A 20882-nucleotide genomic window follows, 5' to 3' on the forward strand; every position below is an offset into this window, starting at 1 on the left:
ATTCTGAATAAACCAAAATGACATTTTCAAAGATAAAATCCCCCATCAGATTTTCTCTGTATTTGCATGTGGCTCATTTCATTCATACATCTTTTTGTATCTGAAGCCTACACAGAAATGCAGTTTTCTTTCATAAAAAAGGATGAGCACAAAGATTACAGGCTAGAAAGAGTAGATATGCAAATCCTACCTTGAAACTGGGTAAATTTGATGGTTCCCATTCTTTCCCCATTTCTGAACACGACTTGACCCTAAAAAAACAAACACACAAAAAAGCAGTTCCTTATAAGATCAGGTACTAGTAAGTTGAGCTGAAGTTCATTTATGATCATTAATTAAGGAAAATATACTCTTTAGGTCATGGCTTTATTAGTTTTTAAAAATGAACAAATTATAACATGGTTGTGGCTCTTACAGGTAGGTTTTGTAGCATGCAATCAATACTCTGATACTTTGGTAACAAATTTAAATATATGCTTAATAACCTATGCAACCTATGCCCCTACATAAATTTTGTGGCCTCGCCGGACTTCACAGTCATCTCTCAAAACCAGAAAGTATGTCTGGGTTATTCCAAAAGTTGTAATAACTTAGAAATTCACTAAGACTTTTGGGATGCCATGAATTTTAGTATACCTACCACATATCTCTGCCTCCTGGCTTTCCTGACTTCCTTCAAGTCCTAGCTAAAACCCCACTCTGTATAGGAAGACTTTATTATCTCCAATTTATCTTGTATGTAACTTTTTGTACTTAATAACTGTTTGTACCTAATTGTTGGAATGTTATCTTTTCACATTAGATCAAGAGCCTTCAGAGTAGGGACTGCCTTTTACTTTTCTTCATCTCCTTGGTGCTTAGCATAGTGTCTGGCACATAGTAGGAGTTTCATAAACACTTATTAACTGACTCATATGCCTCTTGACTGAGTTTTTGTATTCTTTTGGTTCTAAACATTGATTTCATTGGTATAGAGAACTCCTGGTGAGTAAACTCCCTCTACCAACAAAGATCAGGTCACATTGCTAGTGTGTGTCAGATGTGAAACTCGAACCAAAAAGAAATCTATGTCACTCTCTCTATATAAAAACCAATTAATGGTACTATTTCTTTCTGGAGGGAACGAGGAAATAGCTTTCCTCCCTAAGCCCCAAGTAGCATCTAAAACTTGATTTCATGAATTATCTGGAATATTAGAGGGCACCTGGACAGTATTCAGGCAAAGCAAAAAAACCAAAATGAAACAAAACAAAACTCTCTAGAGATACTTTGACATCTTTTTAACATGGAAATGACAACTGAGGATGTTTATCAGCTTAGAATTCATACCTCAATTCTCTGTGAAAGAAATGAGATGAAAACACCATAAGAGTATGAAGGTAAACTGAAATAATGTGTAATGTGGAGAGGCAGAGAAACAATCTTGTTTTTTATTCCTTGCTACAATGTCCTCAAGGGACTATGGAAGTACACAACCTCTTTAAAAGTGCTATTTAATTTTATGCAAATGGACCACTTTGAGGCATAAAAATATGGCTCCAGAACAGAGCGGAGAGCTTGCAAAAACCTTGAGAGGCAGAGACCTAACTAATTTAATAATATCACCCTTCTTGAAAATATGCCAGTCTTCTATATCAGAAACATTTGTAGACATTGCCAGTGTTTATATTAAAATTTTTTTTTAAATATTGAGTTTGAAAGAGCTGACATTTTCAGGGCCTTCTCTCTACCTCACTTGTCAAAGGTGAAAAACCGCTTTGTTCTTACTGGAAAATGAAGTGTCATATCTTATTTTATAGAACAAAAGGCTATTGTCTAAGTAATTATATTCCTACTTATGTAACTTTAGGAAACTACTTTCAAAAAGTTGTAAAAGACAGCATTGTGTTGCATTATTTCAATTACTGACACAAATGGCTAACTGAATCAAAGTTGGATTACTCCAATGAAAATCCATGTTCAATTTTCACATAATCTGCCAAGCAAAGAGCCAGAATGGTAGGCCTTCATCTTGGGTGGCTTTTCTGTAGAGACTATCAGTTCCATATTGCTTAAATTCCACCTGAAAAAAACCCTGGCAATTAAATTGGCCGTACTACATGCCTGTGAAAGATAAAATTTTTGCATCTGAATTAACTGAAATAGTGAGTTTGGAAAGTCATATGACATCACTGGGTAACAGGTTATATTGAGAGTGCAAGGAACAAAAGCAGGGACAACCAATAATATACTGGATTTTACTATGAAAACTGCCAGAAAACAACATTTTCATTCATTTTTATAAGAATTCTAAAGAAAACAACTTAAGTTTTGAAGAAAGCAACATTTTGAGGTATCCTCAAAAATGCCTTCTTTATTATTATTAATTATGGCTAGGGGCCTCCAAATGGGGGAGTGGCCTTGGTCCCCCATTACTTCTGAGAGTCTCAGAATAAAAATTATAACTTTTAAAGAGAAAACTCTGTGGAAGCGCTTTATTTTATATCAGTAAGTAATAGTCGAAAGATAAACTATACTTTTCATTTGTAACTTCTTAATTTAGTGATCCCTCAAGTTTTGAAACTGGCTACAATTTAACATGAGGAGATAAATACAATTTCACAGTTAACATCAAGACTTGGTAAAAATGAGACTCATGATAGGTCTAAAAGAAGGAGAGGGAGATCATCACATCCCTGCTTATAGAAAATTCTTTATAGAAATCTATAGAACCTTTATAGAAAATTCAAGAACCTGAGTATGTAAATGCAGTACAGAATGTGGGTGAAAAGGAGACAGAAGAATTACTGCTTTTTTTTAAAAAAAACAACAATAAGAAGAATTTAATAAACATCTACAATGTGCTAGGTACTGTATTAAGTGCTTTATAACTATCTTCTCATTTTTTCTTCACAACAACCCTGGGGAGTTGGGAGTATACTATTTATAGTCCGGCCAGCCAGAGGATATAGATGATGATTTCTGAATATAGATTACAAAATGAAACAAAATCAAGATCTAGTAGTTCTAACCTTGTGAACATCTGTTGGAATAATACAAATTCTTGACTTGCTGTCCTTTAAAAAAACAACAACCCAACAAAACAGGGTCTGGTTTGCCATAAAAATATTGCTTCTGATTGATTCTCTGTTGATTCTTACCCAAATGATCTCTACTATCATTTCTCTCTTTGGGTCCCTAGATTTCCAGAAATAAAGAAGGACTTAAATGGATATGTGATCTCATCAATGTGAGTACCTCCTCCAACATAGTGGATTTCAACCAAGTGCACATTATCCTCAGAAGCTTGAGGAGGTAGTAAGGGGAATTATTCCTCTGGAATAATTTTAATCAATGAATAACTATTTGATGATACAGAATTGATTGGAATCTTAGAAGAAGATGACCATATCACCTTGGAATTTGGAATGGAGAAGGCACATAAATCTTAGGCATAGCTAAACATATACCCTAGACTTTAGGAAACGATTATTTCCAAAGTTCAGAGAGAAGATAGGCGTCATTCCATGACGATATATTCTAAAAGAGAACACAGCTCAAAAGGGATGGAGGGTCTAAAAACTGAAATTCTAACAACACAATCACAAATGATCCCAATTATAAAGAAAAAAGGAGAAGACCTTAAAAGAAACCACAGGAAGCTCTCTACAAAGGAACAACTACAAAAGACAGAAGCAGAGACACAGAGCCAAGGAGACATACAAAAGCATGGCGCAGGTCTTTAAAAGTAGACTCAGGAAGACTAAAGCCTAAAGACTAAAGAATGAACAGAGGTTCAGAAAAATATTAGACAGCAGAAATACTTTATAACATGTTATCACCCAGCATCACCCCCTTGCCTCTTTCAGGCCATGAACAGTATTTTGTTTCTTCAAGTAACAATCAACCCTCCCTCCTTTCCAAACAAATGGGGTGGCAGGTATAGACATTACCAGGGTGAAGGATTCACTAATCAATCAATCAACAAACATTTATTAAGTGCTTACTATGTGCCAAAGCAAAAACAATCCTTGCCCTCCAGGCGCTTACATTCTAAGAGGTGAAGCCAACACTAACAGATGTAGAAAATGTAGATAGTTAGTGGGTTTCTCAGAAGGGTAAGAACATCCTTGAAAATGACTGACCTAAAGTTCCAAGTTACAAAGAAGAGTCAGAGAAGGGATGATAAACTGGGAGAATGAGGAGGAGGATGAAGAAGAATTTCAGGAGTGAGAGAGTTTGAGAGGCATGCCATTTGGAGAAGCACCATCATGGGTAACAAGAACAACAACATTGGATTTGGAGTTTGAAGACCTGGGTTTGAATCCTGACTGCTACTTACTATCCTGCATGACATTGATAAAGTCAGTATTCCTGGATTTCTGTTTTCTCATCTGTAAAATAAAGAAGCTTGGACTAGATGTTATTTTGCCATAGTAGGAAAAGCACTGGTTTTGAAATCCAAAGACCTGGTTTCAAATTCTGACTTTGCTGTTTAACCTTGGTCAAGTTATTTTACCACTCTGTGAAATGGCTCTGAGTTACTTTATTTGTAAAATGAAGGGTGGTAGTCTAGGGCCTATATATTCCTTATGAGCCCCAAATCTATGATTTTTAAAGTCTCTTATAGCTCTAAATCTTATGAGCCACACTGCTCTGTGAATATGATATTTAGGATGGACTGGAGAAAATGTAGGCAGAAAATATTTTGGCCATGCTGCCCATATGATTATCACATGGGCCTCCAAATGTTTTAGGTGCATGCATGAGGTATGACTATAATATAATGAGTTTTCTTATTTAATCAAAATTTGCAATATGTGTCTGACTTTTGGAGAAAATATGATCATGACTGGTTACTGACAGATGGATGAAGCCATATTCCCATCACAATAAGGGTATGCTGCAGTCCTCAGGATCAACCTTGGGGGATCATAGCATCACAGATTTAGAGCTGGAAGGGACCTTAGAGGTCATTGAGTTTACCTCCCTCATTTTAGGGGTGAGGAAACTCAGACTGAACAAAGGTTAAGTGACTTGTCCATCATCACACAGATAGTAAGAGTCTGAGGCAGGATTCTTAATTAAAATAGTTTTTAATTAATTTATTTTAGTTTTCAACACTGACTTCTTCAAGATTTTGAGTTCCAAATTTTCTTCCCATCCTGTCCCTCCCCCACTCCAAGATGATGTGCATTCTGAATACCTCTTCCCCTAATCTGCCCTCCCTTCTATCTCCTCCCCCTCCTTCTCTTATCCTCTTCCCCTTCTATTTTCCTGTAGGGAAGGATAGATACCCTATTGCCTGTATATCTTATTTCCCAGTTGTGTGTGAAAACAATTTTTAACATTTGTTTTTAAAACTTTGGGTTCCAAATTCTCTCCCTTCCTTTCTCCCCACCCACCCTCATTGAGAAGGCAAGCAACTCGATACAGGTTATACCTATGTAGCCACGTAAAACACTTCCATAGTAGTCATGTTGTGGAAAACTAACTATATTTCCCTTCATCCTATCCCGCCCCCTCCATTTATTCTATTCTCTTTTGACCCTGTCTCTCCTCAGAAGTTTTTGCTTCTGATTACCACCTCCCCCAGTCTGCCCTCCCCTCTGTTATCCTCCTGCTGTCTTATCCCCTTCCCCCCTATTTTTGTTTAGGGTAAGATAGATTTCCATACCCAATTGGGTGTGTATGTTATTCCCTCCATAAGCTAAATCTGATGAGACTAAGATTCATTCATTTTTAATTAATTTTTTAAAAAAATATTTACACAGTGCTACTATTGTGCTGCATTGTGCTAAGCACCTTACAATTATTATCTCATTTGATCCTCACAACAATCCTGGAGGTGCTACTTTATGTTCATTTTAGAGATGCGGAAACTGAGGTAAACAGAGATTAAGTTACTTGCCCAGGGTTACATAGCTAGTAAGTGTACGAGGCTGGATTTGAACTCAGGTCTTCTTGACTCTAAGCTCAAAGGTCTGGCTTCTTGTTGTTCTTGTTGTTTATCCTTCGTTCTTGAAGAGGGCCATGACATCAGGGAGGTGATGCCGTGACATGCAAGTGAATTGGATTTAAGTGAAGGAGGGCTGGCAAAGTCACCAGCCTCACTTTCTCCTTTGGAGCCATCAGTGTCCAGTGACAAGATATAGATCAGGACAACTGGAGATGGCCCAACACCTGGCTTGTATGAGGATTGAGTCAAACCTTTCATTTGATCCACTGTTTCCAAAGAACTATAGGATTTCCTGCCTTCAAAGGATGTTAGAGATATTCCAAAGGAACTTTCTTGTCAATGAGTAGCAAAGCCAGTACTAACACATGGGTCTTGATGTTCACTCTAAGAGTGTGATAGAGAGGAAAGAACTGCACTGGAAAGACCTTTACAACAACGAAGCTCTTTCCCCCATAAGAAGAGATGAGCTGCCATTTTATGACATTTTACCCATTTTACTGGTTGAGAGGCAAACTGGGCAAGCGCCCAGGGTTACGTAGGGTCTGAAACATTCCAAACTTAGTTATTCCAAGTTCGACATTATCTACTGAACCACTCAGCTGCCTCAAACCACCTCATCGTCTATTCTGGAAAAGCCTCCTGAGTTCAGTTATTCACAAGCTCAGCCCTGGGTCATATCTGCCATGGGAAAATCCCTAGTGTCAAGCAGCCCTCTGCAACACCAAGTGTCAAAGATGTCCTTTTGACAGGAACAGCTTACATCAGAAGCACGTGGTAGTGGGAGATATATTTGCATATACTCCCTGATCAAGGAGATCCAAGACCCTATTTTTAAATCTCTATCTCCTATGTAGAGGAAGAAGAGCTTTTAGATTCTCTGGACAGTGTGATTCTGGAATCCATTCTTCAAGTAGAGAAGTGATATTTCCTGTGCAGCACCATCTTTGAGAGTACAAGCTCCAGGCCCATTGAATTATGGAAATCTGGGCCTATATTAAGTGGTAGAAAGGCTGTGTAGCACTCAGTGGGAAAGAGGGACTCGCAGTAATGACAAAGGGTCATACTGATAACAACCCCAAGTTCAGTTTCCTTCTTGGAGGATGGAGACTAACAGGATATTTTAATGTCTTGTGATTCTTTATGATGTGAATGCTTTATTGTTCATGGAATTCTATGAATCCTTTTTATCTCATGGATTTTCTGTGGAGTAAAATAAAGTTCATCTCATACTCAGCAACTCGATGATCTTTCCCCTCCTTACTCAGCACGACTAAAAGCCAGGGAGCTCACCTACTTCGCACACACAGAACAATTAACTGGACTGGATATGCTGAAGACTTTATGCAGCTAGTTTCTGTGTCTTCTTATGCTCCCACAATTTAAACTCTGGTTGTCAGCTTCAAGCTGCTTGACTCCAGCTCCTTGGGCTTCAGTGCCTAGTACAATCTCAGGCACAAAGCAGGCACTTAAATAAATGATTATTGATTGATTGATTGATTCTTCCCACCATGCTGGGTTTTTTTTTCTGTATTGATTCTGTCTCACTCCTGTCTCACTTATCTACTCATTTTTATACCTCCTGTTATGTTTTATCTTCCTTCTTCTTTTCCATTGCTGCCTATCCCCTCCCCTAGGCGCTGCCTGTAGGGGAAAAAATAAATTTTAAGAAAATTACCAAATCTTTAAATCATGAAACCTTTCGAAGAACACAAAAGACCTTGTTTAGAAAAATATCTCCTAAATGTTTTCGTCCTCAACGGGCACTTAGAATTATAGGAACTTATCTTTAGGCAGCACCTTACCATTTATAAAGCACTTTTCACAAAATAATCCTCTGAGATAGGTAGTTTAATTATGATTATCTCCATTGTAAGAATCTCTGGATTGGTTTTCCAGCCTCCATTCTATCTTTTCTCCAATCCATCCTTCTCACAACTGCCCAAATTATCTTTGTAAAGCATGAGTCTGACCACTCTTTCTCAGTTCCCTTTGCTTGATCCTCACCCACATCAAGACCACTAACCACAGGGATACCCCATGGCTCTGTCATGGGCTCTCTTCTTTTCTTTCTCTACACTGTCTCACTTAGTGATTTCATTAGCTCCCGTAGGTTCAATGATCGTTTCTAGGCAGATGATTCTCAGATACATACACATATATGTATATGGCCATCTTAGTCTCTCTTCTGTGATCCAGTCTCAAATCACCAACTTCATATAGTACATTTAGAACTGGCTACCCCCAAAAGACCACAAACTCAGTATATCCAAAATAGAATTAGTTACTTTCCCCCCCAAATCCTCTCCTATTCTGAATTTACCTATTAATGTGGAGGGCATCAACATCCTTTAACCACTCAGGTTCATAACCTTAATACGACTCTGCTTGACTCTTACTCATCTCACATATCCAGTCAGTTGTCAAATTTTGTTTCCACAACACCTCCCACAAGTATCTTCTCTCCACTCACATAACCACCACCCTAGCTCAGTCTCTCATCTCCTTTTGCCTGAATGGACTTTTTGAAAAACAAATTTTTTTTCCAATGAACCTTTTGAAAAACAGATTTTTATATCTTTTCTTTGGGGGGGTAGCTAGGAGTCACATTGCGTAGAGTACTGGACTTGGAGGCAGAAAGATCTGAGTCCAAATCTGGCCCCAGATGCTTAATATCTATGTGATTCTGGGCAAATCTCTTAATCTCTTTCTGCCTCAGTTTCCTCATTTATCTCCCAGAGTTGTTGTGAAGATAATAATAGCATCTATCTCTCAGAGTTGTTCTGATGATCAAATGAAATAATCATTTTCTAAACCTTAAAGTGATATATAAATCCTAGCTATTATTACTATTATTATTTATATCAACTATATTTCCTCTTCTATCACACCCCTGAGTAAAAAATAAGGAAGAAAAAAAGTTCTGCAAAACCAATCTACACATCAAAAAGAGTCTGATGTCATATGCATCGATCCATGCCCATGAACCCCGACCTCTGCAAAATGATGGGGGGAGATGTCACCTCTTATTTCTCCTTTGGGCTTAGCTTGATCATTATAATTTTGCAACACTCACTTTTGATTATTTTGTTGTTCTTCTTCTTTCTACTTGAATCTCTGTAGTCATTGTTAATTATTTTTCTGAGTTCTACTTACTTCATGTTGAATCAGTCCACATGCCTTCCTGTGTGTCTTTGTATTCATTATGGTCATCATTTTTTTTCTGTGAAGTGTTATTCCATTGTACTCATTTGCTTAGTCATTCCCAATTGATGGACATCTATTGTTTCCAGCTCTTTGCTACCACAGAAGTGCCACTAATAAATATCTTTTTTTGCTTTTCGGTGAGGTAATCGGGGTTAAGTGACTTGCCCAGGGTCACACAGCTAGTAAGCGTTGAGTGTCTAAGGCTGGATTTGAACTCAGTGCTCCTGACTCCAAGGCTAGACCTCCATCCCCTGCACCACCTAGCTGCCCTTATAAATATCTTAGTGTATGTAAAGTCTTTCTTGTCATTGACCTCCTTGTCGTATATGCCCAGCAATGGAATCTTTGTGTCAAAGGGCATGGATGTTTTAGTCACTTTATTTGCAACAGAAGTCTAATTGGTCTCCCTGCTTCAAGTCTTGTTCCATTCCAACCTGTCTGCCACGGAACTGCCAGAGATTTTCCTAAAGCACAGATCTGACCATGGTACCCTTTTCTTTCCCCTAACTCAATAAATTACAATGGTGCCCTACTACCTTTAGAGTAAAATCTCATACTCTTCAAGCATTAAAAGATACTCATAACCTGGCCCCTTCACATCTTTTTTATTCTTCTTACACATTATTCCTTATGTATATTCTGTGGTCCAGCCATACCAGCCTACTTTCTGTTCTTTACACCCAATGCTCTATTTTTCATCTATGCTTCTTTTGGGCTGGCTGTTCTTCATGCCTGGAATGTGCTCCTTCTTCATCCCTGCTGCTAGAATACCTGGCTTTCTTAAAAACTCAGCTCAAAGAGCATTGTCTGCAGGAGGCCTTTCCTGGTCCCTTCAATTGCCAGTGTTTTCCCTTCTAAGGTTATCTTGTATGCGCACGTGCGTGCATGCGCGCGCACACACACACACACACACACATAACATACTTTGTTCTTGTTGTTGAGGCATTTTCAGTCATGTTTGACTCTTTGTGACCCCATTTTGGGGTTTTCTTGGCAAAGATGCTGGAGCGGCTTGCCATTTCCTTCTCCAGTTCATTTTACACGTGAGAAACTGAGGCAGATAGGTGTGCTGGTGAACATTTAACAAGCAGCTCAATAAATAAAATGTATGTACAGCCTAGTTTGAAGTTTAATATGCATTATTAGTATTTTATCCATCACTTTCTTAAGTTTAGAAATCAGCAATACAATAGATCAAACACTGATTTGTGGTGCTTATCAGTTTATGAAGTGTTTATGTTCACACTGAAGATTTACAATCAGCTTTCTCAATCTGATTTGAGCTGGTTCCGCACACCCGTACATATGTGTATATATCCATACTGTTTTCCCCCATTAGAATATAAATTCCTTGAGGACATGGATTGTTTTTACTTTTAAAAAAATTTCCAGTGCTTAGCACAGTGCCTTGTATATGGTAAGTGCTTATAAATATTTGCTGATTGAGTGATTGATACCTTTCCACATTTATTTCACAGTACTTCATTGTGCTTACTTTCTATTCCAGTCCACTAACCTACTTTTTTGTTCTCTGAACCTAGGATTCCATCTTTCTTCTACAACTCTTTGCACAAGCTGTTGTGACATGCTTAGAATATACTTCCTTCTTGCTTCTCCCTCTTAGAATCCTTAACTTCCTTTAATGCACAACTTAGGTGCCACCTCTTACAGGAAAGCTTTGCTGGCCCTCAGTGTTCTCTCCTATTTGAAATCATATTTTAATTTGTCTGTTTAAATGTGTCCTCGTAGTGGAATAGAAATTCTCTGAGGGCAGGAATGTAAAAAAAAAAAATGAGCTTTGTTTTGTTAGTACCTAGGACAGTACCTTAGAAATTGCAGACATTTAAGGAATGCTTTTTGAATCAGTCAATAAACCTCTATTTAGCACCTAGCGTGTGCTAGGCACTGTGCTAAGTGCTGGATTAAAGTGTTTCTTTGAGTTTTGGTAAAGCACAACTGTGGTTTTGCCAATATCTTGCTGATGAGATCACATTTTTTTTTCTTTGTTCTGAAGTTTGAGGATGAGGTACCTGTATGAGTTGATTTTTGATTACCTTTTTATTGGAGTTCTATGAATTCTTTATTTTTGATGTGTGTTGCCTGGGTTTCATAGTTCTGGTGATATTTCTAGTGTAGTTTTCTGAAGTGTGGTATCTTCACTCTCTTTTGGCTTTATTTTCTGGGCTTCCAATAATTCCAAGGCTTCGCCTTCTTGATCAGTTTTCTAAACCTATCATTTTATTCTGCACTGCTTCCTAATCTTTTTTCCAGATGAATTCTTTTCTGAGCTTGTTTTTACATTTTTACTACATGGTCTGCCATCCTGTTTTCTACTCGATTAATCCCATTTTAGTTGTTTTTATTGCAATTTTGAATTCTCTATGTGTTTTCTAGTCTGTTGAGCTTTGTCATCAATCCATCTCCACCTTGCCCTAGATTTTTTTAAAAAGCGGTGTTGAGTTCTTTTAATTCATTTCAATTTTTTTTTGGAGGTGGAGAGGAGCTGATATCAGGATTTTAATTCTTCTTCTATGTGTGCTTTGTTGCTATGTGTGCCTTACAATCCATCTAAGTGTGTCTTTTGGACTTTCGCGCCTCTTTCCTGATGATACTTCTGATATTAGTTCAGTAGGTTTCTTTCTTCTTTATTCCATAATATTTATTCATTTCATGGGACAGCTCTTTTTCCATTTGCTTGTTGTATTTCCAATGATTCTTAATTTTCTTTTAAGAATTTCTAACAATTTTGTTTCTTTTCATATTTGTAGTGTGTGTGTGTGTGTGTGTGCACGCGTGCGCATATGCATGTGCAATATCATGAAAAGCCAGGCACCATTGCAACCTTTCTCTAGAAATATGATTCACTGTTTGCAGTGTGGTATAATGGAAAGGACACTAGATTTGGAGTCAGAGGACCTGGCTTTGAATCTGCAAGGCATTCCGTAGCCTTCTTGATCCAACTAAATGAAGAAGCCCATAGGAAAGCTCAAAAACTTCTTCAGGAAAACTGAATCACCTGTCAGAAGAAGACTAGCAGTGATGGCCCAAAGCCCCCTTTCCCATAGATAAGGAGTCTGAATATCAACTAGCTTCTAATTCCCCAACGTTCTTCTCTCCCTCCACATCAGCAAGAGCTCCTAGGGCCAGGCTCCTCACTCCCTCCCCCAAAGCTTAGTCCTGCTAGACCCAGACAAAAACACATTAGACTTTATTGGTTTGGGAAACCTTACCCCATTTTCTCTAGGGCTCTACTGGGGAACCCAATTCTACTCATGCTATAGCCAGCCAATCTGACCTGTTTCCCTCATTCTCCCTGATTGTCTTTTGATTTGTATCTCCTCTCAATAAAGCTGGCTTGCTTTTCTATCTTTTTTGTGAGCTTATACTGGGCTCTGGGTGCTCCAAACGATCCTAAGTCTATGTTAAGACAGAATTCTGCTTCACAACTTACTACATGCTGAGTATGGGAAGGTCCCTTAACACCTCTGGGCCTCTGTTTCCTCAGCTATAAAATGAGAAGGTTGGAGTAGATGGCCTTTGAGTTCTACTCTAGCTCTAAATTAAGGGTCTACAATCCTAATGCTTTCTGTGGCATCAGATTGCCTGGCAGCTGCCTCAGACTTTTGCTGCTTTTGAAGCAAGAGCTTCTCAAACCTATTTGCTCAGCCTTGTGCTGCCTGGTCAGTTCTTCTGAACATAAAGGCTCTCACAGATCGATGGCTGGCTGGCCTCTTCTTCATTGTTATCCTCAGAGTGCTGGGCAGGGTCCCTGACAATTAATGACCACAACTAACAACAGTGTTACAAAAAAAAAATCAAAGGCAGGAAATGGAGAAAAAGATGCAAGTGTGAAAGACAGCAATCTCTACTTCACTAGCTTTTAGATATGTTTCCAATTTTTTTAAGAGTTTAAGAGAAAGTCTTCTGACGCCCTCCACCAGGTCCACAGATGCTTCCATAAGGAATTACAGCAAAGCTAGAAGGTGCCTCAGTGCAACTCCCTAATTTACAGATTAGGAAACTGAGACCCAGAGCCACAATCAGTTAGGGAGAGAACTCAGACTGGAACTCAGTTCGTAAAATTCAGAGCTCTTTCTATTACACAATGCTCAGTAACTAGAGAGATAAAATTATTGTGAAGATTTTCTGTTCATTGTTGCACTGAGGTACCTTCTAGCTTTGCTGTAATTCCTTATGGAAGCATCTGTGGCAATGGTTACCTGGTATGAAATGCAGGTATACTTGATATTCTGGATTTAGACACAATTGCCTCTTTTATCCAGTCTTTTTAATTAGAAATAGAATGAGGGAGAGTTTTCAGAGAGTGGGGCTTTTGCTTTCCCCAAATATAATTCATATAACTGTGAGTCCTGTTGTGTTGATGATGCAAAGGAATACATCATCACTAACTCCAGATCAATCCTTGACAGCCTTGGATGTGGAAAATATTACATCCAACCCAGTGTCCCGAAGGTCGAGGAGGTTAATTTTCCTCTTATGTTGAGCCAGGGAGTAAGAACAGAAGAAAGACAGGTGACATTGGTGGAAAATAGGCCAGATACAAAGGGTATTTCAAATGTCAGTGGAATCTTGAGTGCAATGGAGGAAATAAAGAAACCATGGTACAGTAGGGCAGAGTGAATGAAATCTAAAATGTGTCAGGGGAAAGGGTTGAGCTTTTCCTGTTGAGCTGTCATGGATGGGTTCATCAGGGCCCTAGAACTTGGCTAGCATAAGAAAAATGGAATCTAAGGGAAAATAGTTGAAGCAAACAGAAAATGAAGACAGGAACATAGGTCAGAATCAGGAAGTCAGCCAAAGAACAAGACCACAGGGGAATGAAGACAGGTCTTTAACTAATCCAAGATTGTGAAGAATGGAGACCTGTCACAGAATCTCAAGGTTAAAAGAAGGGACTTTGAAGCTTATCTATGGACCACTCTTCATCTGAAAAGCATCTCATAAGAGTACAGATCTAGAGCTAGAAGGGACCTCCCCCTCATTTTACAGGTAAGGAAATTGAGGCCCAGAAAAGTGAAGTGACTTGCCCAAGGTCATTTGACAAGATAGTAAGTGTTAGAAGAAGGATTTGAACCCCTCTGACTTCAAGGTCAGTACTCTTTTTTCTTAGGCAAGCAATTGTCTAGTTTCTGCCTGGAATCCTTCCATGTAAGAGAACTTCAATACCTTTGTAGGCAGTCAATTCCACTTCTGGTCACTTCTAACCATTAGGAAAATTTTATTTTTTCTTCCTTTTTTCAAAAAGATCCGTTGTTTTACTGGTTTAAAAAAAGTTAAATCTAAAATGATTATAAATTTGATATTGAATATCAACAAAACTAAAATTGCTTTGTAACTAATTACATTTAATTTATTTCAATGGTGAATCAAAAAGCATTTATTGTACACTTACTATGTGCCAATCACTGTGTTAAGCCCAGTGGAGACAAAATAAAGACAAAAACACCATCCCTGACCTCAAGGAGCTTATATTCTAATGAGGGAAAGAACAATGTAAGTAACTAGTTACATATAAGACACATATAGAATAAAAGGAAAGTAATCTGCAGAGAAAGGTATTGCCATCAGGGGGAAATTAGGAAAAGTCTTCTGTTATTCTCTCTAAGCTAGGAAGTTTTTCATTGTGGTTCAGGCTGAGTTGTTTAGTTGACATGATGCAGGCTTAAACTGGAACAGGAGAGGGCCAAAGGAGCAGATTGACAGCTGGGAAGACAGTGCCTGGATATTACAATGACTGACAGCAACTACTAGTGATGCAACCTCACTACTGACGCTTTGACAAGACAATGCTTGGCGTACGTGGTAATGACACCTGAGAGACACCATCAGGTACTGGACTTTGGTGACAGACAGAGGACCATACACTGATTCAAAAACTCTGACCATGGGTGAAATGATCCTATTTGCCTTCAATGCCAGATAGGGGTAATTAAATACTATCCCATATCCATGTAGAATTCAGTAGTCTCCTCAAGTAGGACTTCTGACACCAACAGGGAAGTATCCATTCTAAGCCCATCACTGTGATGTGGTTTATGTTTTTGGCTATTCATAGATCTCCCAAAATGATACATTGGGGCTGGGTATACACATAATACCATGAACCTCTGTTTATGTTTAGAACTCAGGTAGATCATGGCTTTGGAAGATCAGATTACCTAATACCATGAACCTCTGTTCATGTCAGTTTGTATGGATTTTCAGGGGAGAGGGGGGTAGAAATTGGACCCTCTAGGCAAGGCTATAGGTACAGGGGGAGAAAGGTAAGGGATAGGGCAGCAACCCCTTCTTGATCCCTGAAGTCTTGACAGGGATGAAGTTGTCTGTATGAAAAAAATTCCAGTCTAAAGTGTTCTTCATTGTTTAGGAAGAGCCCAGTGGGTGGATAGTGATGCTTCCAGGGAGGTTTAGAGCTTTCCTGCTGGGCTTCCATAACAAGAGTTAATAATTCACATAATAACAGCTAGCATTTACATACACTTTACAAATGTTATCCCACTTGATCCCCATGACAACTCTGGGGGTAGATACCATTATTATCCCCATTTCATAGATGAGGAAACTGAGGCAGGTAGAGGTCAAGTGACATGCTCAGGGTTCATAGCTGGAAAGTTTCTGAGGCAAGATTTGAACTCAGGTCTTCTTAACTCCCAAGTCCACTGCTTTATCTATGACACCACTTAGCAAGGTATAGTAGGTAGTGTCAATTTAGGATTGGAAGCCTATAGACCAAAATCTAGCCTTAAGCAGATGCACAAATAGAAAACAAATCAAGAACATAAGAAAATTGAATCTGATTACTAAGTTAAGATCAAGGATACTGAAATCAGAAGAAGAACGGGTGGGGAAGGCACTCTGGTCCTGAAGAAGCAATCACCTGTAACGATGAGAATCTTTGACAACCTCTACTCACTGGTTATATGTGGTGGTATGTCTTCTTCCTTCATTTGACTTTGGCTTGCATATTAAATTCTATTAGCCCAGCCTGCATGCTTTTCCTTTCCCACAGTGTCTTTCATGCACTCCCCTCCCTCCATCTTCTGATGATGGACAAACTGGACCAACCATTCAACAATACAATTCATTACTTTTAGCCAACCTGTATGATAGAGACCTAATTAAAGACGGAAAAACCATTTTAGAGCTAGTATTTGAATGTGTTAAGGCTTCATGATCTCTTTGATGCGGGCACTTCTTTATCTCATGCAGATTACAGCCCGTTCCTGACTTACTAGATCGTTTAATGAACTGCCAATGTCCAAAAAGATACATCACTTCTAAGACAACCCTCTGGTGATGAGCTAAGACACACATGGTCTACATTATCTTCTGGCTACTCTTAAAACCTCTCTAGCTTGGTAGGACCAGCCATGGCTTGGGTTCAGCTAGCATAGCATTCAGGAAGCCAGGGTCAGTTCTGCACACAATCAGGCATCTGAGATCACCTCAGTGGAGGCTTAGTCCCAATATAAATTATAAATAGCAATACTTGCCAAGGTGAGCCATAAATCTTACTAAAAAGCATAAAAATGTGACTTCTGGAAACCGATGACAGGTATATCATGAATAAAGCTTTAAAAATACATTTATAACTACCAGTTCAGTGAAAAGTCAAGTTATAGGGGGGAAAATGGAAAGAAAAAGATTACTTTCACCAGTCCTCAAATCTGACTCATTCCTTACAAGTGGATGGATATTTCTAGTTTCAGTCACCAGTGTGAAAATGTTGAAATGCTACATACTAATTAAAAACAGTACAGATGGTCTGTCCTGCTTTAATGACTTAAATATGGCCCTGTCGAAAGTCATGCACATAGGCAAGATAACAGAGTCCTTGCCAATATTATAGTTCTATGTTTCTACTCTTTGGACACATGAGGAAGCTGCCATTTTATATCTTGAGACCCCAGGGTCAATAACCTGGCAGATTGGGGCCTGGACAGTGGTGTTTAATGGACAAAATATATCTGGATTTCTGCAAAATACATGATGAAGTCTCTCAAGCTATTGAGGACAAGATAGAGAGATCATGACTGGAAGACAGGCCTATTAGACAGAGTTGAGATGGGTTGAATGGACCTGGAGAGTAGCAGTTAATAGATGGATGTCAACCTGATACAACGAGCAATTCACTGCATCATCTATTAAGGCATGGAGGGGTGGTAATCTGTATTAGTTAAGAAGTGCCCACACCAGTGAGATCTTGAGTTTTATAGTACTGAAGTCTTGACACTAAGAAGCATCATTTTTTTGAGAGCTTCAAGGATTTACAGGAATGAGGTAATGGGCTTTTCATTTATTATTAGATACCTTTTTTGATGTTAGGATCTTGGCAAGATCTCTCTTCTATTTAAGCTTTTTCAATTTTAGACTTTAATCTGATATTTGGATGGGTTCTGCGGCCTCTGACACAGGCATGCCTGGGAGAATAGGGAAGAGGTCAGAAGACATCAAGGACCTGGACCTTGTGACCTGAATTCATTATTAATCAGTTCTTTTTTATATCTTGTCCTGAAAAGTTCCTGCAACTTATAACATAGCCCAATACACAAGACTTCCCCCAGGGATTCATATAGAACAAGGCAACATGCACCAGGACATTAACATATAAAGATATACACTTTCCATCTGCAACTCTGCCTGGTTTGCACCCCATGGAACACAATGCCCCTCTCAGGATAAGCTGATCACCTGAAATCTCATCATCATGCCATTAACTCTTTTAGATACTTACCACTTTCCTACCTCTCTCAGCCTCCTCTTCCCTCTGACTGGAAGGCTGGAGGGGTGCAACACTCAATTCCTCCCAAAGCTTTGCTTTATAGAGAGCAGGGATTTGGACGTACCCTCTCCACTTTCTATCTGCAGCTCTGCTTGGTTCAAATTCCACAGAACATGCCCTCGTGTTGGGCATCCTCTGGTTTCTGTCCCTCCCCCACTTATTAGTTCCTTTTGTCTGTTGTCTTTCCCCATTAGACTGTAAGCTCCTTGAGGGCAGGGACTATCTTCCTCTTTGCTATTTAGCACTTAGCACAGTGCCTGCACACAGTAGGCACTCAATAAATATTTAATGAATTGAATTAAATTGAACCAAGTTAAAGCCACTCAGTTAAACAGGTTCCTTAGGTCTATACTGCCCTGCCACAAAGAGGCCTCACTATCCTGGATATCTTGCTCACCCTTGGGTCATGCAACCTGGTTTAGCTCATCTGAAGAGATGGTTACTGCAATGGGGTGGCTGTACCTGCTACAGCTTCTTGGAGCCATAGGGGAGAGTTGGGTGCCAGGTGGACACCAAAGGGGGATGAGAAGCCCTGAAAAGTGCTTGGCAAGCCCTCAGACCAGAGGTACACTAGTACCTCCCTGAACACCTCATTCACCCCGATACAATAAATAGATAATACAAGGGCTAGTTTCAGCCTAGTCCAGAGTGCTAGGCTAGGCTATCTCTGTTTTTCCATGTTGCCTGCTAGCAGCCTTAGAGTGGGAGAGAGACTGCTGGGTGTTCTCAGTCAGGCACTTGACAGCAGCTGATGCCTTATTTCTCTCAGGGCTCTACTACTCTGCTTTCCCGATTACAGTATCACAAAAAAATCAAACACTTGAGACTTTTCAGATTTTATTTTCATTTTTCTTAGACTGAATGCCATCAAGAACAGAGGAAGAGGTGATGGTCTTAGGGGAAAAAAAAGACCTAACACATAATCTTTCATGAAGAAAATGTTATGTGGTCCTGCATCATAGACTACTTCTGTTTATTTAAAATTTATTACTTAGAATTGTTGTTGTTTAGTCATTTTTCAGTCACGTCTGAATCTTTGTGACCCATTTTGGGGCTTTCTTGGCAAAGATACTGGAGAAGTTTGCCATTTCATTCTGTAGCTCATTTTACAGATGCGGAAACTGAGGTAATCAGAGTTAAGTGACTAGCTCAGGGTCACACAGCTAGTAAATATCTGAGGCCAGACTTGAACTCAGGAAGATGCGTCTTCCTGACTCTAGGCCCAGTACTCTATCCACTGCACCACTAAGCTGCCTATCACTTAGATTAGGGATTCTTAACCTGGGGGGATGGGGTGGGGGGGTCCTATGAACTTGTTTTTTTTTAATTGATTTATTTTTAGTTTTCAACAATCATTTTCATACGTTTTTAAGTTTTAAATTTTTCTTCCCCTTTCTTCCCACCTCTCTTCCCAAGATGGTGTGCAATCTGATATAGGCTGTACATATACGTTCTTATTAAACATATTTTCACATTAGTCATGTTGCAAGGAAGAATTAGAACCAATAGGAGGAATTGCAAGAAAGAGGAAACAAAACAAAACAGAACAAAAAAGAGCAAATAGTATGCTTTGATCTGCATTCAAACTCCATAGTTCTTTCTCTGGATGTGGACGGCATTTTATGAACTTGTTTTAAAAAAATATTTGGTAACTGTATTTCAATATACTTGGCATCCTTTGCACTCCGAAGTGTTTTATTCTGTGCATTTAATTAAATTGTTCTGAAAGGGGGTCCATAATTTTCACCAGACTGCCAAAAGGATCCATGTCACAAAAATAGATTAAGAAATTCTTTGTCTTGCCATAAAATGACACATGGCATAGTGAAAGGAGATGGCAGCTAGGTGGCACAGTGGATAGAGCGCTGGGCCTGGAGTCAGGAAGACCAGAGTTCAAATTTGGCCTCAGACAGCTACTCTGTGACCCTTGGGCAAGTCACTTAACCCTGTCTGTCTCAGTTTCCTCAACTATAAAATGAGCTGGAGAAGGAAATGTCAAACCGCTTGAGTATCTTTGCCAAGAAAACCCCAAATAGAGTCACAGAGAGTCAGACAGGACTGAAATGACTGAACAACAACATAGTGAAAGGAGAGCTGCCCCCAGAGTCAGGAAAACCTGGCTTCATCTCTAACTTTTGACAATAACTGGCTGGGTGACTCTGGGTGACCTTAACCTCTTAATTCTTCAGGTAATTTTTAAAGACTATTAATTACAGAACAGTAGTTGATCTGTACTGGTTGTGGGAATTTCCTCTGTGGATGTTGGCCATACCCATAAAATCACAGGTTGGGAGTGGGGGAAAACGGTTAGAACAGTCCATTTCCAGGCCATTTGAAACATATTCCTCTTCTTTATCTTCCCAGTTTTAATGAGTGCTTTTCTATTAGAGTTAGCATCACACACAGATAATCTGGGAAGTCACACTATTATCAGCTCTTCTATATTGTCTTAATTTTCCCCTGTCTTAACGATATCAAACCACTTCATATCCTTCTTATGTCCTTATCATATCTTAGTTGGTATTATATTTTTCTGGAAAGCATATAGGAAGGATGAATGCTAGCCTTGGTATCAGTAGACCTGGGCTTGAATCCTGGCTTTATTAATTATGCAATTTTGGACAAGTCACTTAGTCGTCTTTTTTTTTTTTTTTGGCTAGGCAATGAGGTTAAGTGACTTGCCCAGGGTCACACAGCTAATAAGTGTTATGTGTCTGAGGTTGGATTTGAACTCATGTCCTCCTGAATCCAGGGCCAGTGCTCTATCCACTGCACCACCTAGCTGCCCCTCACTTAGTCTTTTTTTGAGCCTCAGTTTCCTCTAGTGTCAATAGCGAGAATAATGCCAATATTACTTAATTCATAGGGTTGTTACGAGGAAAATGCTTTGCAAAACTTAGGTCCATACAAATAGGAATGTGCTGGTGAATGTTTAAC

The 20882-nt window shown here is 39.1% G+C and overlaps 1 protein-coding gene across 1 annotated transcript in view; it reads right to left on the reverse strand.

Moving 5' to 3' along the window:
* GABBR2 (gamma-aminobutyric acid type B receptor subunit 2) overlaps nt 1–20882 on the reverse strand; it is an 822765-nt gene that overhangs the window by 213809 nt on the left and 588074 nt on the right. The window contains exon 8 of the mRNA XM_021008593.2: nt 191–251. Within this exon, the coding sequence (XP_020864252.1) occupies nt 191–251 (61 nt within the window). The remainder of the gene's footprint in view (nt 1–190; nt 252–20882) is intronic.

Source organism: Phascolarctos cinereus, unplaced genomic scaffold, assembly GCF_003287225.1.
Source record: "Phascolarctos cinereus isolate Bilbo 61053 unplaced genomic scaffold, phaCin_HiC Scaffold_4;HRSCAF=312, whole genome shotgun sequence".
Taxonomy (NCBI): domain Eukaryota; kingdom Metazoa; phylum Chordata; class Mammalia; order Diprotodontia; family Phascolarctidae; genus Phascolarctos; species Phascolarctos cinereus.